Source organism: Sus scrofa, chromosome 13, assembly GCF_054392235.1.
Source record: "Sus scrofa isolate SSC_HxYL_T2T_F1_AM1 chromosome 13, Sscrofa_HxYL_maternal_Yorkshire_Landrace_v2.0, whole genome shotgun sequence".
NCBI lineage: Eukaryota > Metazoa > Chordata > Mammalia > Artiodactyla > Suidae > Sus > Sus scrofa.
In genome coordinates, this window is record NC_139395.1 from 47,159,431 (window position 1) to 47,182,722 (window position 23,292).

The following is a 23,292-nucleotide window of genomic DNA, read 5'->3' on the forward strand; positions in this document are numbered from 1 at the left end:
CACTGATAAGGATAACAGCTTCTTACCTCTGCAGAATGTTAATCACTGTCAGAGCACTGTACAAGGCCTTAAAAGAAAAATGACCTTATTACTCCCTAGCCTGTTCCCACAAAACAGGGCATTCTCCGAGTGAGAACAAGGAAGCACAGATCTCAGAGCTTCTCCCACATGTAGGTTACAAGGCTAGGACTCTTCTGTTTGTAATTTTGTTTATTATTGAATCAGTTTGAAAACACATGATCATGTGAAGAAAAAATTCCACAAATGTGAAGCAGCTTCTTGGCCTCAGAGCCAGCGCCGGGCTCCCGTGTGCGTGTTGAACAGATAATCTCTGCCTGTACCTGTGTTCAAATGGTCAGGAGAGAGAGAGAGGGCACTGCTGGCTTCAGAAGAACTGCCTCCTCCACAAAGAGAAGGGGAAGACATTCCAGGACCATTGGTATGACCCACCCCCCCTTCTGCTTGATCCAGCTTGTCCCATCCCTCCTATCTCAGCAAATCCTTTAAGGTCTGGCTCAAATGCACAGGAAGCATCCTTGATTCTCCAGAACTGGACACCAGCTCCAGTGCCAGATTACTCTGCCATAATTCATGGTGACAATGGAGTATTTGGGAGCCTCTTCCCTTACCACCTTCCCCCACCCTCTTCCCCCTTTTCCCTGTGGGCAGGAACCAGGTCAGGTCCCACAGGTATTTGCAGACAGTGCCTGAAAGATGATTGGGGGTGAGAAGAGACCCCATTCAGGGAAAGAGTAGATAGTGGATGCCTGGTGGTACACAGAGATACTGGGATGGTATCGAAAGAAAGTGGGCCCAAGTGGAGAATACTTTGGAAAGAGGGAGACTCACGGGAGTCCTGTGCTCTGCCATCAAAATGCTGCTGAGGTAAAGAATGAGAGGGGACAATGAATTAAACTCTGCCCATGGGGAGCAGGTGAAGGCCTCCCCCCAAAAGGGTCAGGAGCCCACTTGCCTCCTCCATCCTGATCGTGCTTATTTGGGCCCTCCCACAGGGATAGCCATCCATGGGGAAGGAGACAGGCTTGGCAGGGAGCACTCTGGAGCAGCCTCAGTGCCCACTACACAGGATGATAAGCTGACATACCAGGCTCATGACACTGCCGAGTGCCTGGGGTGTTTCCATCCTCGGTGCCTCCATGAACCCCTCAATGGACCCCTCGGGTTCCTGGATACTGAGGCAAAGTAGAAGAAGGATAAAGATAAGAATCTGAACCCCAGCCTGAATTTAAGAGATGGATTTCCAGGCATAGAGGTATGCAAAAGAGGCTTACCTGTTTAGCATCAAAGCCTGGGTTGGTTTGCTTGGTGTCTGTAGCACCTGGGCCAACCTAAAATGCCAGGAGGAGGGACCAAGCAGTGAGGGCAGCAGATCTCCTGGCTCCAGGAACCAGCACCATTCATCTACCCCTTTTATTAAGAATAGCCCATGTCTGTATGCAGTACCCACACTGTTACTTCCACCTTCCCTTGGGTTCAGTCCTGTATTCACAAGAAACTCACAAGAGTCTTAGGGGAAAGTCAACTTTCAAGTGGAGTTAAGATGTCAGGAATAGGGGTAAATGCCAAATAACAGACTCAGAGTCTAAAGCCTGTGCTTCATCCACACCCACCCCATTCCAAGACTGGGTTCTAGCAACAATGAAGACAGCTTTCTCCCAGTGTCTCTCTGCCTCTAACCTGATGACCACCGGAGGGAGGGCAGACCATCTTAATATCAGTTTGTCTGCTCATCAACTTGGGCAATCTTGGGTAAAACCACTTATCACAAATGGGATCCATTATGGGAGAGGCAGGCAACACAAGGATAGGAATCCTACCCCTGGAGGAGCCTGCTGATGAGCCAGCCCAGAGCCAAGAGGAGAAGAGTACCGGTCACTGTCAACACCACCACAAACCAGGGCTCTGGCTGCCAGAAAGCCTCTGTATCTGTCACAAGCAGGGGTGTCATCGTTGAAGGCACCTGAAATGGGGCTACAGCTTCACCACTGCCCTACCAGAATGCCGTGGTCATCCAGCCTTCAAACCCCTCCAAGGGCTGGGCCAACCCACACCCCAGATTTCTCTTCTCTTCTGTGAAGGCCAGGCTCTTCACACTCAGTGGTTCCGTCTGAAATGCCTTCCCACATTGTTTCACCTGGAAAACTAGGTCCCTGCACTCTCCAAGATCCTTTCTCTCCACCCACCAAGGGCCTGAGGAACCCCCCTCACTGTGGTTCCGTGGGTGATGGTGGCCACCGTGCTGCCCCTCCAGGGAACTAGGTGCACAATGACAGTGGCTGTGGTGCTGAGGTGGGGAATGGAGGGACCCGCATCAGCCACACGGATCAAGAGCTCATAAGTACGAGGTTGCTCTGGCCAGGGGGCCGCCAACATGAGGTCACTGTGCACCAGGATGGCTCCTTGCAGGCTGAATCTGCTCTGACTATTCCCTGAAAAGAGAGTTACAGAAGAAGGGGGCCATTGCTGACCTTGGCCTGCCCTTTACCCAAAGCCTGGTTGCCCTCATGGCCCTCACCTCCCACGATGCTATAGGAGAAAGCCAAGCGCTGTGGCTCTTGGGGGACTCGACATGACACCTTGGTCACCTCCATGCTACGGCCCGGGTGGGGGTGGATGGTGAGTTCCTGAAATGGGGGCTCACACTCGGGGGTGTGGTCATTCACGTCCTGCAGGAAAGTAATCAGATCACTCCCCAACCCCCAGGCCAGCCCCTCAGCCTCCTCCCACCACAGCCAGAATCTCAGAGTCAGGCAACAGACTCCAAAGCTTTCCACAGTGAGGCCCCAACCCTCTCCAGTCAACCAATGAGGAAACAGAGGCACAGAGTGGAAGATCATAATGCCAGAGGGAGATCTGAACTCTTTCCAATTCTTCCATGGCCTCAAGGCTCAATTACCTCAACTTCAATGGTAATGGTGCAGGAGCCTGAGTGGTTGCAGGTGGGGTCCTGATCTTGGCTATGGTCAGTCAGCAGGACAGTGAGCCTGTACAACTTCTGCAGCTCATAATCCAAAGGCCCCAGGAGGTGAACCTCCCCTAGAAGGGGTGGCCACAGCCTCAGCCTTCAAAGTCAACTCTGGCTCCACCCCTCCATCCCAGCCCTGGGGTGGAAGTACCACTGAGACGGTCCACAGCAAAGGTGGCGGACCAGCCAGAGATGTAGTACTCGATGCTGTTGTGTGGGTAATCCATGTCCGTGCCCACGACAGAGCCCAGCAGCGTGTAGGGCCCTGCATCCTCACGAACCCGGAATGTGCGTGGGACACAGGCTGGGGAGAACTCATTGACAGGTGTTACCGTCACCAGTACTGGCACCTCAGCTGGAAGCCATTTGGCAATTAGGGAGCTGGCATGGGATGCTCAGCCCTGCCCTGGGGTCTGAGGAGGGAGATGTGGCCCTGACCTGGCAGGTTAAGGAGGGTAGAGTCTCTGGAGGGAGGGAGGGAGTCTTGGAGAAGAGAGAAGTGCCTCACCCAGGGCTTTTAGTGGAGACAACCCTGATCTATTGGTTTCTGAGGGCAGAGAGATGACTTTGTCCTGAGGAGCGGGAGAGGGGTACAGAACAGCCCTGTCCTGGATGTCCAGGCCTGGGTATGGTCACTCACTGGTCATCAGAGGCTGACCATTATCAAGAACCAGGATGGAAGCTGCATGCTGAAAGCAGGTACCAGGAGTGTCACAGTCCAGTGTGGCATTCACCTAGCCAGAGGGGCCAGAGAGTGAGGCCCAGCCAAGGCCTGGGAGAACCTTGAGCCACACTGAGCTGCCTCAGGCCAGGGTATTCACAGACAGCCTACCGTGAACCTCTGTCTTCCAGACTGTAAAGCATGCCGGCCCCACCACCATCTCCTTCCCCTCATTGCCTCAGTTCCCACAGACCACTGGCCCACCCTCCTTCCTGTCCCTGCATGTGGGTCTAGAAGCAGGGACTGGGCACCTTGAGGGCTCTGTCTTGAAGGTGGAGACTGGCTGTGCCAGGGGGGCTGTGGAACAGCAGCTGGTAGTCCAGGGTGGAGCCAGGAGAGTCCGGGTCAGTGCAAGTGAAGGTATTTAGCACCGTGCCCACAGGTGTGGTCTCAGGGATTTCAGTCCTGTGAGCAGAGGGCCCGCGGCAGGGTGGGAGCTGGGGCTGGCTGGGCAGTGAACCATGGCTCTTGCCCCAACAGCCAAGGTAAGACTCCCTTGTACTCACACCAGCAGCGCTGGGAGGCAGCGTGGGGGCCAGCGGTTGACCGAATGCACGTACACCCAGAGATCAAGCTCGGCGCTGGCCCACGTCTGGAACCATTCAAAGGCCTTCACCTGCAGCCTAGTGACACCGGCGCCTGGGGCTTGCGCCAGCTCCAGGGGCGCGGTAGTCCGGACCACGCCATCAACTGGGCAGGGTGGGAGGGTGGGGGAGGCAGAGTTCGGCCCCGCCCCCAGCTCAGTCCTGCCCCCACCCTCCCATGGGTCCACTGGTGGAAGACGGTGCAGGGACTGATCACCCCGCCGCCTCCTCCAAGGCTCGCTTCTAACTTCAGGTCCCCAAACACAACCTCGCCCCAGTTTCTGCCATTTCTGAGAAGAGCAAGGAGGTAGTGCAGGTCACCTGCAGACCAGCAGCAAAGGCATCCCCATACCCGCCCTCCACACCCCTCACCGCGACCGATGGAAAAGAGCCCGCAGGGCACTGGAGAGAGGATTTCATATCGCACATCAAAGCCCTGGGCCTGGAGCTGAACCACCTTACTCCCAGGGATCAGGTTCTCAGGAATGGTGATATTCTGGGCTTGCTTCCTGGACCAAAATGAGGGCACTGGCTCTGACCTGCTCCCTCCACTTCTGGGGCTGTCCACAGGCCCCTCCCCTGAGTCTTCCCTGGTAAGGAGCTAGCTGACCCCACACCTAACCCTACTCCTAATCCCCTGGGGCTAGGACCTGCCTTCCCCAGTATTCCCCAAGGTAGGAGAGCCTTACAGGAAAGAGACCTGGCTGGAGGCAACAGGCAAAACTTTCACAGTCAGCATCCCATGGCAGCTTTGGCCTTGTCCAAAGGTCACCAGAATCTGAAGCTGGAAGACCTGCGGTGCACGCAGAATGGGAAGGGAACCATGCTGTGTGTCCACCTATGTCTGCACCTAGACTCTCCTTCAAATAGGCCTCCCCTTTAAGATCTCCACAAGGAACCCCGACACTCACTCACTCTGCCGACAGATATTCCTTTGAGTCTCACTCTTTTTCTCTTAGGATTTAAACAGCCCCCAAGAGAGTAAATTCTGATCATCTTAGAGTTGCTAAGAGCCAGTCACTAAGACATGGAAGTTTTAAAGAAGGAACTTCTCTAACCTCTTCCAGACTACACTAGCCACAGGGCCCAGAGCTTTCTTTCCCTGTGGGACTGCTCAGAACTTTCTCCCTTCTCTTGGAGGCACTGTAGGCTTCTGAAGCCAGGGATCCCTCTTTTTTCTAGAACCCCAGAGCCCAGCACAGAACCAGGCTAAGGCGGGAGGACAGCCAGCATGGGGCAGCAGGTGCAGGTGTGGGATATGTCTGGGAGGCAGAGGCCAGGAACAAACAAACCTCCAGCGGGTGGTGACTCTGCCCTTTTTATGGCCCAATTCATGGATATCTCCAGGTCCCAAGTCATGCTCACCTTTAAAGCCTGGCCTCTGAGGCCCTGGGATGGTGACCGCAGCCAACCCTGCCCATCAATGGAGAAAGGTCCAGGAAAGTATGGAGGGTCCTGGGCACTGGTGATGCTCATCTGACAGGAGAGAGATCCTGGAGGCCCCATTCCCAGTCCCCAGCCCCCACAAGCATCCCTGTCAAAATCCCCCAACAACTCAGCAGGTACTTGCCTGCACTCAACTCTCTACCTTGACACAGACACTTCCTCTAACCTGGGCTCCCCCTGGACCTGATCCTCAGTCCTCTCTTTTAAACCAATTATGTTGTTTTTTCTTTGGATTACAAAAATGATACAGAATTTTCATGGAGAATTCAAAACACACAGAGAACTTTTAAAGAACTCAGTCCCTGAGATGTCCCTATAGGAACAGCCATAATCACTGGGGTGGGGTGGGGATGGGCAACCCTCAGAGGCTCTCTCCAAAGAACATGCATCATGCAGAGACTCAGCTGTAAACTAGAGTCCCCCTGCAGGCTATGCTTGGCCAGACAGGGGCTGGGCTTGGTCTCCCCATCCCTCCTCCATCCTGCCCTCCCACTACTACCCATGTGCAGGGCTTACCTGGGCTCCCTGGAATTCCAGGCCTGGGAGCAGCAGAGTGTACAGCAGGGCCCCAGGTGTAACTGTTTCTGGCACCTGAATGATTTCCCCAGCTGGCCAGAGGGGAGGTCAAGGAGGCTCTGCTTAGGCCATGCCTGCCCATACCCCCTTTCTGCTGCCCCTGGTCTCACCTGGGCTGGCAAATCGACCAGCACACTGGATGTGGCCAGGGTCCCGCTGAATATCCACAAAGAGTGGTCCTTCCATCACATGTTTGCCACATGTGAACTTCAGCTGCAGCTCATAGTGGTTCACTGTCAGGGCATCCAGCCGGGCCATGCTGCTCAAGGTCATCTGCAGCAGGTGGGCAGTGCCATATGGGACCTAGGTTCTCCATTCCCCTATACTACCGCTGGCTTAATGAATTTAGTGTCCACCTTTATTTCCCCAATGTCCCCAGCTGTGCCCGTGACCCTACCTTGCCCACATAGATCCCCTGCCACCTGGTGAGGCTGGGTGGGTTGAAGAAGGTGGAGGGTGGCTTCACATGGAGCAACTCCAGGGTGGGTGTGTGTAAAGAGCAGTTGAAGGAGAAAGAGTGAAGGATGGTGCCAGGTCCCTGGCTCTCAGAGACATTTATGAACCAGGGCAGGCAGTGATGATCTGTGAGGAAGAGACAATTCAGGCTGGAGGCTCTCCATGTTCAAGCAACCATATACACAAGCAGAGTCCTTCCCTTCTGCCTTAGGGCCTAGCCACATCTTGGGGACAAGCAGAAGTCTTTCCTTGTCTCTCACATCTAACCACAAGTCAGATCATTTCACAGACTAGGAGTGAGAACTTGGTTGAAGAAGAAGCAAAGATAAGGAATGAGGGCCAGAGGTTCAGATCTTTGTCCTTTCCTGGCTTCCTTCCCCCAGCCCCTGCCCTCCATGGGAGCTTATCTGAAAGGGGTCAGGACTCCACTGTGGAGTGAGGGAGGTGAGAACTAAAGTCCCCCTACCCACCAGCTCCTCACCAGAGACAACCAGAGCAAGAAGAAGCACCAGGGACCTGAGCAGCACCATAGCGGCCTGAAGATACAGACAGCAGAGGAGACTCCAGAAAGACAGACGTGTTTTTCAGGCCTGCCCCGTTGCCAGGTCAGTTGCTCAAACACAGCTGAGCAGGCGGTACTCCTGGGCCTCCAAGATTCTAGCCCCACCCATCCCTGGTGACTGAGTTCTAGACTCTACAGGCATCAAGAGGTCTGGAAATACCCATTTTTTTCACTGCTCCCAATGAATTCCCCAATTTATTACTACAATTTTGAAACAGACGTGAGAGAAGAATCAAGTTTCAGATGGGGAAACTGAGGCTCAAGGAAGTCTTGGTCACACAGTTCTTGGAGACAGAGTAAGCACAGGACCCAGGAAAACTGGGCCCAGGACCTGCTACCCCATAGCGTCTGAACTCTAGCTTCCCCCCCCATTAGAATATCACCTGCCTATAAAATCTGAGCCCAACCATCAACAAAATCTCTCAAAAGCTGTCTACATTCAACAAACAAAAGGTATCCTTGGCAATAGAAGCAAAAATAGTGGTTACTTTGGGGGACATCAACTGGAGGGGGCAAAAAGTGGCCTCCTGCCCTTACTCTCAGTGTGTATGTGGTGCCAAGCAGAGGGAACGTGAGTGTCGCGGCAGGAAGAGCAGATAACCGCGCGCTGCCCACTAGAGGGCAGCCCCGCCTAGCTTCGTACAGACGCGGGGGCTGGGCCTGGGCTCCGGCTGCTACTCCGTGGGGGCGGTGAGGTTCCGCGCTCCCGGAGTCATCCAAAGGGCCGAACCCCTTCCTGACTTCTAAGGACTGTCGAAGCCAGCCCCATGAACAGATTGAGTGGGTCAGGCCCCAAGTGGGCCACAGCACTGTCGGATGCGACTACTGGGGGCGCTCTAGCCGCGTGAGGGCGCAGCCACGGAACCCGCGCGCTGCAGGGGCCCCTGTGGGAGGGACCGCAATTCTAACCCGGGAAAAATGGAGAAGCTGAGGCTACCTCAGGGAAGCGGCTTGTCCTGAGTCTTGCAACGAATTCGGAGTCAGCTCAACCGCCCAGGACTTCGAGGACTCGGAAGCAGGACACTGCCCAGCTCTCGGCCCCTGTTCAGCCCCTCCCCCCCAGGGCTGTTGCGGAGTGGGTAGTGGGCGTCGGGTTTCCCACCCAGCTGGACCCAGGGGGCGGGGCCACATCAGCCCCGTCCCAGCCCCATTGGCTGCGGCGCCAAGGGGCGGGGCGGGGCTGCCAGATGTTGGGGCGGTGGCTGCTGCTGCGGCGGGAGCTACGGAGAGGGAGGAGCCGCTGAGCCTGGCGGAGGGCAAGGGCTCCGCTGGCCGGCCTTCCCGGCCCTCACCGCACCGCTCCTGCTGGAGTTCGAAGAGCAACTGGCAGGCCTGGCGGGGGCTCCGGCACGGGCATGCACAGCACTCGGCTTGACAGCTTTCTTGGCCAGCTCCGCTGGGAACTGGTGAGGCTTGGGAGCGGGTGTGGCTCGCTAGGACGCTTGTGGGGTGCTCGGCTGCAGTCCGGCTGGAACGACACATGGGTGGGGGGCTGTCCCGAGTGCCCATCCAAGGCAGAATGGGGGCGGGGCGGCGCAGATGGCCCACGTCGGGTTTCAGATGGTTGAGAGCTGCGCTGGGCATCAAGTAACAACCACCCAGCTGGCTGTGCTGTGCGCGGCAGAGGAAGTTGGGGGCGGGGGTGGAGGGAGAAACTTATTTGGGGCGGATGGGGGGGGAGGGCTGCGAGGGACTAAAGTGGTGCCGGTGCTGCTGTGAAAGCTTAATCCAGGCTGGCCTGTACCTCTGTCCTCTGCACCCCACCTGGCACGTGGTCTATCCTCTGAAAGACGTTGCGGGCTTTGGGGAGCCAAATCCCTAAAGAGGCATGGAGTGCCCCCCCCAGCCCTGAGCAGTCCTACTTCCCGATGTAGGCCCACAACACTGCCTCCCGCCCCGATGGCGGGTACCAACTTGCCCAGCTCAGCGTGCTGCAGCCTGCCAGACTGCCACCGGGTCCGCCAATGGAAGCCACATGAGCTTCATGTGCCAGCACCCCATGCCGGCCTTGTGCCCACTAGGGGCCTTGCTGCCTAGGCCTGCAGGCCTATCCAGCTCTCCTAGGCCTTCTGTTTTGGCATAGAACTGGCCAGGCAGGCAGGCATGAGAAGCACTGCCCCTCCGACTTCTGCCCTCTCTTCCTCCACAGCTGTGTGGCCGGGACACAGGCTCATCCCCCATGCCTGGCCCCCTTCCACCACCCCCCAAACCCGATCCAGGCGTGCGGCCCAAGCACCGGCTCAGGGTCTCAGATTCAGATGCCTTGGAAGAGGACTCAGTCTGTGGTGTGGAGGAAGAGGAGGAAGACGCTATGGTGACAGGAGACAGGGGTGCAGCCTTGGGAGGCCCCAGGGAGCATGCCCTGGACTGGGACTCTGGATTCTCAGAGGTGTCAGGCAGCACATGGAGAGAGGAAGAGCTGCCCATACTCCAGCACCCAGCACCCCCAGTATGGCCCCCTCATAGACAGCACCTCTCAGCCAGTAGCATTCCCCTGCCCAGTGGGGCTCCTGTGACCAGTGCACCACCTGCCCACCGACCACGGCCCAAGTCCACCCCAGATGCCTGCCTGGAGCACTGGCAAGGGCTGGAAGCTGAGGACTGGACAGCAGCCCTGCTGAGCCGAGGTCGCAGTCGCCAGCCCCTGGTGCTAGGGGACAATTGCTTTGCTGACTTGGTGCACAACTGGATGGAGCTGCCAGAGGCCTCAGGTGAGGGGGATGATGGGGGTGGGCCACGAGCCCGTGCTCGCCCCCCCCAGTTCCTACTTGGTCTCTCAGAACAGCTGAGGCGCCAGCTGGCCAGGGCACGCCGGGCAGCGCTGGCAGGAAAGCGACTCTCATGCCCACCTCGCCCAGAACCCGAACTGCCTACAGATGTCTCGCGCTTTGCAGCCCTTATGAGTTGCCGCAGTCGCCAGCCTATCATCTGCAATGATGTTGTCAGCTACCTCTGACCCTGCCCTCCAGCCTGGGACAATAAAGGCCTTTCTCTGGACGTCCTGGTTCCATACCCCTGAGGTTCCAGGAGGCAGCCTCAGACCCACAAGGCACAATTCAAGCAAATCTAGAGTCTTTTCCCTCCCAGCAGGGGTCCATGTCATGCCTGTGTCCCACCCCCATGTGCCTGCTCTGTGTTCCATCATCCATCCTGTCCACTTACACCTTCCTTCAACAAGCATTTATTGAGCACCTACTGTGGGCTTGGGACGCAGGGCTTGACAGAGCTGGATAGTGGGGCTGCTGCCTTTTCACAGCTCATAGTGCAAGGGTGGGAAGGCAGTGTCCTCCTCTTCACCCTCAAAGCTGAGCTCCAGTACAAGCACCCGCTGCCCAGGCTCAGGTGCTCGTCCTGTTACCTGCTGCACCAGATCTGTCACCCTGGTGGCAGGAGGAGGAGAGGGGTGGGAGAGAGATGGAATATGTGAGCAGTGGCAGGCAGAGAATGTCCTGGCATGGACTAGAGGGTGCTGATGGGCTATAAGGATCCCAGGCCAGGAGCAGGAGCAGCCCAAGACAGGAAACATCTGAAACTATTTTAGGAGTAGCTGGCGGGGCGGGCAGGAGGCAGGAAGCCGTGAGTCCCTTGGGAGTGGGCTGTGAAAGGGTAGCTGAGCAGGGTGTGGAGGAGCTGGTGGGGCTGGCCAAGCAGGGAGCTCCTAGAGGCCCTTCCTCAGGCTCTTGGCCCCTCACCCCACCCCCAGCCCATTTGTTGGCTCCATTTGGCAAAAGAAAACTTCAGGAACGTGTGAGGGGCCTGAAGGGCTTGGGAAGAGGAAAGCCTACTTGTCCCTCACCTAAAACCTCTAGGGACTGAATGAGACCCTGGCTAAAGCTAGGTGTGGGCTCACCTGAGGGAGAGATGATGGGCCCGCTTTTCAGGCGACCATCCTGCCGAGTAGAGCAGGGCTGGCCCGTGCAGCAGCATCCTCACCCTCAGCTCATGTAGTTCCTAGAAAGAGATAGGTCAGGTTCCAAATGGGCCAGGCTGGGCCAGACCTGGGGACAGGGCAGGAATGGGGCACACCTGGAGATGGGCCAACAATGACTCCAAGGTCCTCATGGGCTGCCCAGCAGGCACTTCCAGGCGGTCCCAACAGGTCCACTTCAGGTCATGGAACTGTGGGAGTGGTAGTGACGAAAGGTGAGAAACTTATACATACATCCTCTCCCTACTCCAGTTACCAACAGCTTATGGCCCCTTTCCTAGGGGAGGAGCTGGACTACAGGCAGGAAGCAGAAGCCAGAGGGTGGGGGTGGAAGGTGGGATCTGGGCCCAGAATCTCAACGCCCTCCCTGCCTATGCTGGGGCCAGCACAGGAAATGGGGCTATGGGGCCCCCTGCACAGGGAAACAAGTGATCCATCACACAGGATGGTTTTGTGTGTGTGTGTGTGTGTGTGTGTGTGTGTGTGTGTGTGTGTGTGTGTGTGTGTGTTGAGGGGAGCAGTGCTTCCTGAGGAAGCAGGATCAGGGCCACTGCAGTCTCTGATAAAGCTGCTTGTTCCTCAAATACAAGGCTGGAAGCTGGGGGGTGGGGGGCGGGTGGGTACATCCTGCCCCCTAATCCTTTATCACCAGGGCCTTGAACTACTCATGGGCACATGGGCAAGGAGCACAGCGATTCTAGGAGGGACACAGTCCGCAGAGGACTCCCCTTCCTGCCACCCTTTTCCTTCCTTATTTCAAGAGTCTTGGGGTTCTGGTACCCAGAACTGAGGGCAGAAGGGTGTCAGGCAGCCAGAGGCCAAGACAGAGGGCTCTGCCAGCTCCCCAGAGAACACAGTGGGGTCAAGCTGAGCCGAGGCCAGAGGTGAGATGGGGGATCCTTCCCCTCCCCTCCCCCTCATCCACAGACAAAGGCAGCTTGTGTTCTAGCTAGAAGCGGGGCCCCTCACAAAGGGGCTCTGTGTACTGTGCCCTGAAGGACCCCAGGGCTTCTCAGAAAAAGCCCAGTGCTGGCCCATGACCTCTCCCCCCAACTCCCCTGGTGAGGGAATTCTGTCTACACCTTCTGCTGTGCCCCAAGGAAATGCCAGCTATTGCAGAGCCTGGTCACACAGCCAGGGGCATTCATAGCCCTGTACTTGAGGGATCATATACATACACAAGTCCAGACACACATGTGTACTCACATGCACACCCATGTATCCCCCCACTGTGAAAGAGGCCTGCGATCCCATCTGGCATGCAGATGTGCAAGCATGCCCCCTCCATGCCCACATACCACAAGGCCAGAAATGCCCAGACCCTTATGCACTCACATCTGTGACATGAATGCACACATCTCCACAGAGCTGCTCACCCTACACTCATGGTGGTAAACTTAGTGTCCTTTAACTCAGCTCCTGGGGGTAGGCCAGGACATGCCATGCCATGCAGGCTGATGTAGGGCTCCGGTTGGGACTAGGGCCTTAGTATCCCCTCCCCCTCAGGGGCACTCATGGGAAGGAGGGGGCTATGGGGAAAGTCTGGCTCCACTAATGAGTTAAAGCTGCAGCTCCCCCAGACCCGGAGGGATGGGGGGATGGGGTGGCTGACGGCTGCTTCCTGTGTCTGACAGGTCCCAGCCTGGCTTTGCAGCAAGGAGGGGGCTAGAGGGAGTTTTGAGGACTCCCCTGGAGTCTGGGTCCTGATGAGAGTCTGAAGCCAGAATAGGGCCTATTTGCATTTATACAAGGAAATCTCTGGTACACCTGGGATGTTAAGGGCTCACCTTCTGGATGGCTGGGGCACTAGGTACCCAGCGGCTAAAGTAGTTTTCAGCCAGGTGCAGATAGCTGTGGCGAAAGGCAGTGAGGGGCCGAGGCCCTCCCACCACCTTATACAGCTCCAGGCACACCAGGCCAGCCACAGCTGCTGTAGTGGTGGCAATGGCTGGGATAATCCGGCCCACAATTTGTTTGCTCTGCCAAGGACAGGAGATACAGTCTGGGGCCCAAGGTATGAGGCTAGGGTTTGACACCTCCCCCACCTCCAGGCATGAGCCCCAAGGGACAGATTACCTTGGCACGGTTGGCTGGTGGGATCCCATAGTTCTGAGCTCGCAGGCTAGCTGCTGCGACCACAAAATCCACATGGAAGTTGCTGTCATCGTCCTATGAGGCCCAAGGCACAGTATGTTAACTTCATTAGAGTGCCCCCCACCTTGCCCCACATGTGCTACTGCTTAGGTCTTCACACAATTCTGTGGGGTGCCTGCTCATATCTACCCACTTAACAAAGGAGGCTGAGGCTCAGGAAAGGTGAGCTGCCTCTGGGGTCTTGCTGGGCAGAGAACTCAGGCCAAGGGACTTCAAAGCTACCTTCTTAGCTCTTGACCTTCACCAAAAAACTCTCTGGCCCAGCCCTTCACCCCCACTTGGGGGTCCTACCTTCTCAAACATCAGGGGTTTCAGGGGAGCACCCATGCGCCAGGTTTCCAGGGCTTCACGTAGTTTCTTCAACCGCTCAGGGCCTGTTGGGGAATGGGATATTGGGGCAGTCCTTAGGGTCCACGTCCTGTGCTCTACTGGAGCCTGCTGCCTCTCCTTGGTCCCTGCCAAGCCTATCACTTACCACTTTCGGGGAGATCCCTTGATGGATGCTGGAGTCTCCTTCCCAGCAGCCCTAGCCATTACTTGTGCATACACACATACACGTGCACATGCACACACACACGCACGCACACACACATGCACACCTATGGAAGCCACAGCCAGTTGCTCCCCAGGGCCCAGTAATTTGTGGGTTTTTTTTTTTCCCTGAGAATCTGCCAAAGGAATAAGGATGGGGGTGGGGGTGGGAAGGCAGGAGGGAGAGAGGGCCAGAGGAGGAAACTAAAGCTAGAGAAAAGGAAGGTCAGAGGGCCTGAGAGGTCGTGAGTTGGCTGCAGGGCCTCTTTCTGCAGCACAGGCTAAGGACAGGGTCAGGCCTTTGTGTGGCAGCTTGGGGGAGCGAGGGCCAGGGACCTCACCAAACTCAGCAGAAGCCAAAGTCAGCTCCAAGTCACTGGCAAAAATGGGAGCCAAGTACTGGGGATCAGGCAGTGGTAGCAACTGCAGCAGGTCTTTGAGTGCAGTCTGGTCCTGTGAGCCAGGCAGCCCATGCATCTGGGCATACAGGTTGGCAGCAGCCAGCACGAAGAGGAGGTGCATGTCCTATAATGAGACCAAGAGCAGGGGCAGATGCATGGGTTTGAATGAGTTTGTTTGAGTATTTATGGTTGGGGTCACTGCCTATTCATGGTTCCGTTTGAGCCTGCCTCTGCCTCACATGTGGACACCCACATATGCACAAATATGGCTCTCTCTCTATCATCTGTGCGAAATACAGAGTGCCTACCTTCACACTGAGGGCCCACATTCCCATCTCAGGGCTTTTAGGAGACCCCACTCACTTGGCTGGCATCAAACTCCAAGGGCTGGGGACATTGTTTGGGACCCGACCAGAAAGGAGTTCCATCCTCCAACACCTAGGGAAATAGAAGCTATTAGGCTCAGGTTCAGTCTCAGTCTGGTTGCCCTGAGCCCTCAACTTCCTGACCCCCTAGCCACCCACTTTATCAGGTGGGAAGTGCCTCAGTAACTGTTCGATGCCATAATGGAAGCGTAGTTGCCAGTGGCCAAGGGCCCACACCACGCAGTCTCGCCAGGTCTGTGGACGCTCTCTCAGAACACCCAGCACCACTTGCAGCAGGTTCAGCATTTGTGGCCCATCCAAGTCTGCTGGAGGAGTGAGTGCCCTGTGAACAGAAGAGAAAGTCTGAGGCTAAGCCCTAAAGTCTCTTGGTGTTAGGGACCCTGGACTCCCATTCACCCTTGTTGGTGGTCTTACTGTTGGTGACGGTTGATGGTCTCAGCAAACAGACGGAAAAGTCCCTCAAACTCATCCCGGGCCCACTATGGGGGAGGGAGGTACCAGTTAGGAAAGACGTCTGCAGCTAAGGACTGAGCCAGATGGGGTAGGAGGCTCTGGGGTTCTTCCCACCTGCAAGGTGTGCTCAGCTGTGCTGGGGAAGTGCCGTACAGTACAGATGGGGTAAGAGGTATCTTCGGAAGCTGCTGCCGAGGCAGGGGCTCTATAGCCCTCAGTCAAGTGTGGCACGAACACACAAGCACTGCCCCAGGTGCCCTTTGTGCCCGCCTCCAGTAGTGGCTTCAGATAGTGGGTGCAGCGAGCAGCCACATAGCGCCCTGGCAAGGGGGCAGAGGGTCAGAAGTGGGGCTGGCACAGCCTCAGATGAGGGTTGAGCTCCACAGTTGAGAACTTACGGGCCTGGAAACTGTCCAGGGCGGCAGCCACACCATCCACACTGGAGAAGAAGTTGTCCCCATATATGTGCTCTGTAGTAGGATCCAGCTGGTAGGGGAGCGGGGTCACGAGCAAGTCTGAGTTTAGGCGGTGAGCAGCCTCTGCAGCCACTTCTGCCTTCAGCCTCTGAGAAGAAAGCCAGAAGACAACAGTAGGTTTTTTGGGGGGGACTGTATATTGTGAGAGGACCATCCAGGATATGGGTGTGGGGAAGGGTCGACACTCACACCAATGTCCTGAGGCCTGAAGAGGAACTGCCGGCTGAGGTTGGAGCGCTCCACATGGTCCATGTCAGCAACAGTCACGCCCCCACTGCCTCCGGCCCCCAGGCCCACTAGGGCAAAGCCTTTGAGCAGCTCACAGCCAATGGCACCAGCGCCCACCTACCCATAGGAGCAACCTGAGCCAGAGGGCCTGGCCTGGCCCTCCCACACACTCCCAGCCTTACCACATGGCTCACCAGGAGGTAGTGCTGGTGGCTCAGCCTCTCCTGAAAATGAGCCCCAAACACTGCGATTTGCCCATCATAGCGGCAGCCTCTCTAGGGGACAGAGACAGGCGTCAGTGCTGGCCACTGGCCTGTGCTGCATCTCCCTCTTTCACCTAGGGTTTTTTGTTCATCTGTTTGGTTTTGGCCACCCCTGCAGCATATGGAAGTCCCCAGGCCAGGGTGTGAACCCAGGCCAGGGAGCAAACCCACACCACGGCAGCGACCTGAGCCGCTGCAGTGACAATGCCTGATCCTTAACCTGCTGCTCCACGAGAGAACACCCTAAACCCTGTTTTCCAGGTCAGGATCTTGGGACCATTCTTCCTGTTTCACTCCCAACCCTGAGTTTGGATAATGCTTATACCCCTACCCCCAGTTCTCACCGGTGCATAGTCCTCAGGATTGGGGAAAGATTCCCCATCTTCTGGAAGGCAATCAAGGGCATCAAAGTACAGCCACTGGTCCAGAGGCATAAACTTCCTGGAGATTGCCTAGAAGTCAGCACTTTAGTCTGAGGACTCCTGCCACCTCCTAATCCCCTCAGATCCTGGCTGAGGGCTGCACCCAAGTAGTGAAGCTTCCAAGGCCACTGTTTGGTGTTGGGCACCCTCTGGTGCCCACACAGACCTCTGTACCCTTTGGAGCCCTGCCCCATCTCTCTCTGTGCCCACCTTCAGCACTTCCTGGGCAGCCACTGCACCCAGCATGGCTGCCATGGGACTCAAGCTACCAGCACTGCTCAGGGCGACTGTCCGCACTAGAGCCTCATCCAGCTGCTCTTCCAATGGCTCTCCTTCTGTCCCCTTCAGTGGTTCCAGGGCCCGGGCCAGGTCCACCACCATCTCCGTATCAACCTATGGAGTAGAACTCTGTGGCTACAGCAGCCCATGCCTGTGCTTCACTCCCTATTTGAATCTTTCAGGCAGCCATCCACCCTGTTCCACAGAAGAGAAAGCAGAAGCCAGAATGGGAAGGACCCACCAGAGGCTGCCCAGTGCCAGACAACAGTCCTGGAGGCATCCCCAAGCTGGGGGCCGCTTCCAGGCAAGACCCAAGAAGTTAGGAGTAGCATGGGTCCCCAGGCGTTGTGCCTGGCCCTTTCATGGACCCAGCCTCTGGCCTAAAGATAGTGTTTATCATCTCTTTTATATGAGTGGAAAACTGCTTCTAGGTTCAGACGTGGATCTGTAAGACAGTTATTGTTGCCTCCTGATAGGTGAAGCCTCGCTAAGATGGAGATGGGGGACATCAGGGCCACTCACAGGATCCCAGGGCTGAGGACGGCGGCCGCTGAGTTCCTGGAACTTGTGCAGTGCACGGAAGGCCTGATGCAGGCAGTGGGCCCGGTGAACTTCCTGGGAACTCTGGGCCACCACACGGGGCTGGAGCAGGGCTACGTCCAGGGGCTCCTGCAAGAGGCACTCAGTTCAGGGTCAGGTCCAGAACACTGCGGGTCCCTTGAGGTGGCCAAGCCCACAACTTCAGATGCACTTAAACTCACATGGCTCACAGTCTTGGATTTCTTAACCTCAGTGATAACTCCACCACGCAAGTAACGAGAGAAGGTGGATGTGTCCTCAATCTCCAAGGTCCCGTCCTCTGGGGGAGATCCAGCCTAGTCAGTATGACCTCTAAACCTGAGTAGGTCCCCACACTCCACCTGTCTTGCATCTACATCCTCAATGTTGCTCCACCCTGAGGAAGGTGGAGGGAGGACTTATTTCCATGGATCAGGCTGTGTCCACCCCCGGGGGGACTGGGCACTGAGCCTGGAGTTAGAGTGGGGTTGACTCACCCCGCACGCGGAGAGGCCAAGGAGCACAGTTGTTGAGCTCCACCATGCCTTCAATGCCAGAGAAAGTCACCAAATCCCCGTTGTGGAAGTGATGGGCATCAGCCTGTTCTCTCAGAGTGAGAATGCCAGGGGAGCCCTGGACAAGAGGTGGCTTGCTCAGGGCTGCCTGTCCCTGCCTCTCTCAGGCTCTAGCAGCCCCTCCTTAGTCAGTAGGTGAGTGCCCCCACCTTAGCACCCACCTGAGAAATATGCTGGATGGCAGCTGTCAGGGGTTCTGCCTCTGTTGGCTCCTGCACAGTGAAGTTCTCACCAAAGTCGCAGAACAGCTGCCTGTTGGGGAGTGGGGGGGAGGCAGAGGTCATTGAGATGGCTGAGTAGTTGAGTGGCACAGTTGTGGTGAAAGGTGAGGGATATCAGGGCAAGCCCAGAGGAATAGGGGAAGAATGCTGGGAGGGGCATGGAAGCTGGTTTGAAGGATTTACTGGAGCAAGTCTGGAGGCTGAGGTAGAGGAAGCACATGGATGGGACTAGGGTCCATAATCAACAAGGGTTGCTGGGACAGGCATGGCATTGAGTGGTGGGATTCTGAGCAAGCCTGGAGCTGGGGACAGCAATGGGACCAGTTGCAACCTAAGATATGGCAGGCTAGGCAAGCCGTCTTACCCAACGAGGCCTCGGGTATCAGCTACCAGAAAGCAGATTCCATGCTTGTGGCAGAAGCTGCCCACCTTCAGCTGCTCCTCCAGCTTCAGGGCAGTCAGCACTACCACCTGGGTGGACCTCATTATCAGCAGGGCCAGAACCACTGTGAGCCCACCCTGCTGCTACGGGCTGGAAGAGGGACTGGCCTGGCCTGGCAAGTAGGGCTGGGAGGGCACCTGGAAGTGCAGCAGCAGATCCTCGGTGATGTCACCCTTGTGGATGCACACCTGAACAGCTCCATTGAGCTTAGCCAGAAGTTCTTGAGATGCCTCAGCCCTGCTCCTTCCTAAGTCCTGCTCTGAGAGGAAAAACTAAAGACAGACCCAGTCCAGCTTAAACAAGGAATTTTCTCTTGGGCCCTACCCCCACTCTGGTGTGGGAACCCAGAGCCCCCAGGACCCTCACCTGGGCAGCCAGGTCAGACCAGCAGGTAGGGTGGGGATCATGAAGAGTGAGGCTGCCTATTCCCATCAGGACCAAGTTTTTGGCTATCTCAGCCCCCAGGCCCTGAAGGCCTGACAGCAGCACCTTGGCTCCCTGAATCCTCTCCATGGCTGGCAAACCCAACACATACCTGTGGGTGGAAGTAAGAACATAGGCAGTTGGAGAGCAGAAGGCAGAAGGCCACCCTGCCCTCCTCCCCACCTCGGGCCTCACAGCTGCCGAGAGTACAGCTCTTCATCCAGCAACTTGGAGGTTTCCTGGACATCCATCCTGAGGCTGGGAAACAGGCTGCAGTGCTTGTAGATAGGGTCTGTGTGGGAGGCAGTGCCACGGGAAGCAGTGCTATGGGAGGCGGTGCACAGCTGTGACTGGCGCAACAGGTCACAACTTTCTTCCTGGCTTCTCTGTCATTTTGGGGAAAGCAGAAGTGAAAGTGAAACTAGACAGAGCAAGCTCCTGGCCCTGCCCCCAGCCTAGCCTGGTAAAGATGAGTTCCGGCAGCCCTCAGGCACTGGCAAAGTGGGACAGAGATCCTGGACATTTACACCCTTTGGGGAAGCAGGTAATTCTCTTGAGGAAGGGTACATGGTAGGGTTCCATGTACCTCCTATAGCTCCCTAGATGTCCCAAACCTCAGGCCCCTAACCCCCTGCCTGAATGGGTTTCCTGCCGCAGAGAGCTGGTGAGAACTCCCTTATCCTGAGGACTCGCCTGGCCTCTTATTCACACAGAGACTTAGACACCCTAGAGGGCAGAGCCATCCCATCCCAGAGGCTGTGAGAGTTTATGGGATTACTGTTGTCCCACCCCCCAGGGGACTGCCTGGACATAGTATCAGATCCTTTAGGTTAAGGGATCAGTCCTACAAGACTGTGCCCTCTCCTCCCACTTTATGTGTGTATTTAGGTTTTTTTCTTTTAAGAGCCACACCAGTGGCACATGGAGGTTCCCAGGCTAGGGGGTTGAATCAGAGCTGTAGCCACTGGCCTACACCACAGCCACAGCAATGTGGGATGCGAGCCAGGTCTGTGACCTACACCACAGTTCATGGCAATGCTGGATCCTTTTACCTGCTGAGGGAGGCCAGGGATTGAACCTGCATCCCCATTGATACTAGTCGGATTTGTTTCCTCTGCGCCACAACAGAAACTTCCCAAATATTTATTTCTTAATATAAATCACTATATCGGAGTTCCCATTGTGGCACAGTAGAAATGAAACTGACTAGTAATTATGAGGTTGCAGGTTTGATTCCTGGCCTTGCTCAGTGTGTTAAGGATCTGGCGTTGCCGTGAGCTGTGGTGTAGGTCGCAGACATGGTTCAGGTCCTGTCCAGGCAGCTGTAGCTCTGATTAGACCCCTAGCCTGGGAACCTCCATATGCTGCAAGTGTGGCTCTAAAAAGAGAAGAAAAAAAAATCACAATATCACATTTTCTATCTCTATTTTATTTGTATCTATTCCAACCTTTATTATATCCTTTCTTCTGCCAGCTTTTGTTTCAGTTTGCTCTTCTTTTTCCAGTTCCTTGGGGTGTACAGTGGAGTTATTGACTTTAGGTCTTCTTTCTTTGGCTGTACCTACAGTATGTAGAAGTTCCTGGGCCAGGGATCAAACCCCCATCATAGCAGCAATCCAAGCCATTGCTGTGACAGCACCACCAATCCTTAACCTGCTACGCCACAAGGGAATTCCAATCTATCTTTCTTCCTTCCTTTCTTTCTCTTCCTTCCATCCTTTCTTTTTCTTTTCTGCTTTAATGGCCTCACCTCTGGCAAATGGAAGTGCCCAGGCCAGGCAGCTCTTTTTAAAAAATGTAGATGTTCATAGCTACAAATTTTCCTCTCAGTACAGATTTTACTGCATCCCATAAATTTTGATATGTTGTGTTTTCATTTTCAATCATTTCAAGGTATTTTATCATTTCCCTTGTGAGCCCTTCTTTGATCAATTGATTAAGGGTGTGTTGTTTGAGAGTCATGGGATGATGACAGAGGAGAAAGCTGTGGAAACCCATCCTTCCACTGAAAGAATAATTGAGCTTGCCAAAACTGTCCAAAACAATTACTTTGGAAATTTGGAGTAAGATACAACATTTTTACTATCCATGGGAGAGATTGATGAAGAGGATGGTAAATTTCAGTAAATTCTGGTGAATTTCTGCTTTTCTCATAACCACTACTACACCTTAAGGACCCATGTGGAGAGTTTCCATATGCTCCCTCATACCTTACACACATAATTTCCCCTATTGAGGGATATCCTGGTTGACCCCCAATTTGGGGCAATTATGAATAAAGCTATTATAAACATTTATGTGCTGTCAAGTGTGAACATAAGTTTTAAACTCATCTGGATAAATATCCAGGACCACAATTGTTGGGTTATGATAACACTATGTTCAGCTTTGTAAAAAATTGCCATAGTGTACAATTTTGCACTCCTACTAGCAATGAATCAGAGTTCTTGTTGTTCCACATCCTTGCTAGCATTTGGTATTGTCAGTGTTTTGAATTTTTGTTTTGTTTTTTGCCATTTCTTGGGCCACTCCCATGGCATATGGAGGTTCCCAGGATAGGGGTTGAATCAGAGCTGTAGCTGCCAGCCTACACCAGAGCCACAGCAACACGGGATCCGAGCCGTGTCTGCGACATACACCACAGCTCATGGCAATGCCGGATCGTTAATCCACTGAGCAAGGCCAGGGATCGAACCCGCAACCTCATGGTTCCTAGTCGGATTCGTTAACCACTGCGCCAGTGGTTAACTCCCAGTGTTTTGAATTTTGGCTATTCGAATAGATGTATAGTACTAATATCATTGCTATTTTATTTTTTTTGGCCATGCCCATAGTATGCAGAATTTTCCAGGCCAGAGATCAAACCTAAGCCACAGCAACGACACAAGACACTGCAGTTGCAACGCCAGATCCTTAACCTGCTGCACCATAAGGGAATTTCTTGTGTATTTAATTTAAATTTTTCATTGCTGATCTGTAAGAAGGCAACTGACATTTGTGACTCTGGTGAATCTTTCAGTTATTATACTTTCCAGTTTCAAAATTTGTCAGTAGTAGTTTCTGCCAAAATCTTTTATCCCCCCTGTGAATGGGCCATATTTTCCTGTTTATTTGTATGCTTTGTAATTTTTTGGTTGAGAATTGGATATTCTAAGTATTATATTGTGGTAACTCTGTACATTAGGTTCTCCTACTCCTCAGAGATTGCTAGATTTTGCTTCCGTTTGTGACTTTCCACACTATTTTTGCAAAGTGTGTGTTCCTTGTGTATGGACATTGAAGTTTCTTTTCCGTTATCTCTACAGTTAGCTAGTGACCTGACAAAGTTTTTCTGGCTAGAAAACAAACAAACAAAAAAACCGGCACTAGGCATTCCCCTGGCCCTTTAACTCTTCTGATAGATGCCACCACCAGGCAAGCTTTAGCAGCCCAGAGGGCTAAAACCAAAGCAAGCTTCTCAGATTATCTCCAGACCCACCAAAACACACAGCCTCAGGTTTTTTAGAGGACAAGGTCCTTACTGTCCACCGTGGCACCAGTCCACTCTGCTGCTTTCAGAACTGGAGCTGCCACCCTCACAACCATGATAGAGTGGATCTGAGGAATGAGGAATGGTGTCTGGTTCAAGCACATCCAATACTCTTCTTTGTTGTCAGATCAGGCTCCAGAGTTCTGAAATAGTTAATTACAATTGTTCTTTCCAAGTTCTATGTATCTAGGTTTGTCCTATTTCCAAAACTTTAAAGTCACCCCAAGCAGAAACTCTGTAACCTTTAAGCAATAACTCCCCATTTTCTCTTCACTCTAGCCTCTGGTAACCTCTATTCTACTCTTTATGAATTTGCCCATTCTAGATACCTCTTGTAAATAGAATCATACAATATTTGCCTTTTGTGTCTGACTTATTTCACTTAGGTGTCCTAAATTCTTGATCTATAATGCTGATTAGGTCCCCACCTTATAGAAAGAGAAACTAAGGCACAGAAAGTCTAGGTAATTTGCCTAGGATCATTCAGCTGGTAATGAAAGTGCTATTAGCCAGCCACTGCCCCCTTAACCTGCCCCCTCACTAAACGTCCTTGACTCAAGGTAGTACCAGAGGGGTCCAAATCCTCTAACCAGGAGGGTCACTTCCTCCCCAAGAAGCCCCAGGCTCCTCCATACCTGCTGGAGAGCAGCTGGGTGCTCTCAGCCTAAAGTATTCCCTCACCCTCCCTGCAC

General features: G+C 54.5%; 4 protein-coding genes and 1 long non-coding RNA gene across 51 annotated transcripts in view; 2 read left to right on the forward strand and 3 right to left on the reverse strand.

Moving 5' to 3' along the window:
* Positions 1 to 195: 195 nt before the first annotated feature.
* Positions 196 to 8,387, reverse strand: CDHR4 (cadherin related family member 4). Of its 25 annotated transcripts, none has more exons than XR_014823070.1 (19): positions 8,269 to 8,387; positions 6,711 to 6,895; positions 6,424 to 6,586; positions 6,254 to 6,345; positions 5,657 to 5,767; positions 4,981 to 5,084; positions 4,664 to 4,800; positions 4,214 to 4,397; positions 3,959 to 4,112; positions 3,627 to 3,720; positions 3,141 to 3,341; positions 2,918 to 3,057; positions 2,537 to 2,687; positions 2,230 to 2,450; positions 1,839 to 1,947; positions 1,293 to 1,349; positions 1,106 to 1,193; positions 850 to 877; positions 196 to 341 (listed from the first exon to the last, which is right to left on the reverse strand). XR_014823070.1 is itself a non-coding variant. In XM_084988265.1 (19 exons), exons 3-19 carry the CDS (start codon positions 6,584 to 6,586, stop codon positions 286 to 288), a joined length of 2,124 nt encoding a protein of 707 aa, XP_084844391.1. In that variant the 5' UTR covers positions 6,711 to 6,895; positions 8,269 to 8,387; the 3' UTR covers positions 196 to 285. The 25 variants fall into 25 exon arrangements, 17 of the variants coding, with proteins under 17 accessions (XP_084844391.1, XP_084844390.1, XP_084844389.1 ...); XR_014823068.1 differs by lacking the exon at positions 8,269 to 8,387 and adding an exon at positions 7,251 to 7,446 and having other exon boundaries at positions 3,138 to 3,341; XR_014823067.1 differs by lacking the exon at positions 8,269 to 8,387 and adding an exon at positions 7,251 to 7,446 and having other exon boundaries at positions 850 to 880; positions 3,138 to 3,341.
* Positions 8,268 to 19,476, reverse strand: UBA7 (ubiquitin like modifier activating enzyme 7). 19 transcript variants are annotated; one of them, XR_306784.4, is made up of 25 exons: positions 19,267 to 19,476; positions 19,015 to 19,183; positions 18,786 to 18,920; positions 18,571 to 18,677; positions 18,147 to 18,237; positions 17,908 to 18,043; positions 17,614 to 17,711; positions 17,375 to 17,521; positions 16,784 to 16,966; positions 16,496 to 16,603; positions 16,083 to 16,163; positions 15,850 to 16,005; positions 15,583 to 15,748; positions 15,299 to 15,504; positions 15,146 to 15,210; positions 14,870 to 15,053; positions 14,709 to 14,783; positions 14,286 to 14,469; positions 13,705 to 13,787; positions 13,336 to 13,428; positions 13,047 to 13,238; positions 11,358 to 11,450; positions 11,182 to 11,282; positions 10,528 to 10,711; positions 8,268 to 8,799 (listed from the first exon to the last, which is right to left on the reverse strand). XR_306784.4 is itself a non-coding variant. In XM_084988233.1 (24 exons), exons 1-24 carry the CDS (start codon positions 19,320 to 19,322, stop codon positions 10,582 to 10,584), a joined length of 3,033 nt encoding a protein of 1,010 aa, XP_084844359.1. In that variant the 5' UTR covers positions 19,323 to 19,476; the 3' UTR covers positions 10,497 to 10,581. The 19 variants fall into 19 exon arrangements, 14 of the variants coding, with proteins under 14 accessions (XP_084844359.1, XP_084844365.1, XP_003132262.2 ...); XR_014823051.1 differs by lacking the exon at positions 10,528 to 10,711 and having other exon boundaries at positions 13,047 to 13,261; XR_014823050.1 differs by lacking the exon at positions 8,268 to 8,799 and having other exon boundaries at positions 10,497 to 10,711; positions 13,047 to 13,261.
* On the forward strand, positions 8,549 to 10,328 carry INKA1 (inka box actin regulator 1). Its single transcript, XM_003132213.7, has 2 exons — positions 8,549 to 8,737; positions 9,481 to 10,328. The coding sequence occupies exons 1-2, from the start codon at positions 8,687 to 8,689 to the stop codon at positions 10,285 to 10,287; spliced, it is 858 nt and encodes a 285-aa protein (XP_003132261.4). The 5' UTR covers positions 8,549 to 8,686; the 3' UTR covers positions 10,288 to 10,328.
* Positions 19,477 to 19,517: 41 nt separating the features above from the next.
* Positions 19,518 to 23,292, forward strand: part of LOC106505605 (uncharacterized) — a 31,943-nt gene continuing 28,168 nt past the window's right edge. For all 4 annotated transcript variants that reach the window (XR_001300181.3, XR_014823149.1, XR_014823148.1 and 1 more), the window contains exon 1: positions 19,518 to 19,615. This is a non-coding gene — a long non-coding RNA (uncharacterized LOC106505605). The remainder of the gene's footprint in view (positions 19,616 to 23,292) is intronic.
* The window catches only part of TRAIP (TRAF interacting protein), a 35,330-nt gene continuing 34,630 nt past the window's right edge, over positions 22,593 to 23,292 (reverse strand). For both annotated transcript variants that reach the window (XM_084988335.1, XM_084988336.1), the window contains one exon: positions 22,593 to 22,743. The gene's annotated coding sequence lies outside the window, so the exon portion shown is untranslated. The remainder of the gene's footprint in view (positions 22,744 to 23,292) is intronic.

What these genes read in the sequence shown, in the direction of transcription:
- CDHR4 (XM_084988258.1), bottom strand. Translation starts at nt 7,299, where the DNA reads ATGGTGCTGCTCAGGTCCCTGGTGCTTCTTCTTGCTCTGGTTGTCTCT. An exon ending in TGGAATTCCAGGGAGCCCAG is followed by an intron (nt 5,768 to 6,253) that starts GTAAGCCCTGCA and finishes CTCTCCTGTCAG; the next exon opens with ATGAGCATCACCAGTGCCCA. An exon ending in CCATTACCATTGAAGTTGAG is followed by an intron (nt 2,688 to 2,917) that starts GTAATTGAGCCT and finishes ACTTTCCTGCAG; the next exon opens with GACGTGAATGACCACACCCC.
- INKA1 (XM_003132213.7), top strand. Translation starts at nt 8,687, where the DNA reads ATGCACAGCACTCGGCTTGACAGCTTTCTTGGCCAGCTCCGCTGGGAA. An exon ending in GCCAGCTCCGCTGGGAACTG is followed by an intron (nt 8,738 to 9,480) that starts GTGAGGCTTGGG and finishes CTTCCTCCACAG; the next exon opens with CTGTGTGGCCGGGACACAGG.
- UBA7 (XM_003132214.5), bottom strand. Translation starts at nt 19,322, where the DNA reads ATGGATGTCCAGGAAACCTCCAAGTTGCTGGATGAAGAGCTGTACTCT. An exon ending in CCATCCAGCATATTTCTCAG is followed by an intron (nt 18,044 to 18,146) that starts GTGGGTGCTAAG and finishes CCTCTTGTCCAG; the next exon opens with GGCTCCCCTGGCATTCTCAC. An exon ending in ATCCTGAGGACTATGCACCG is followed by an intron (nt 16,164 to 16,495) that starts GTGAGAACTGGG and finishes TCTGTCCCCTAG; the next exon opens with AGAGGCTGCCGCTATGATGG.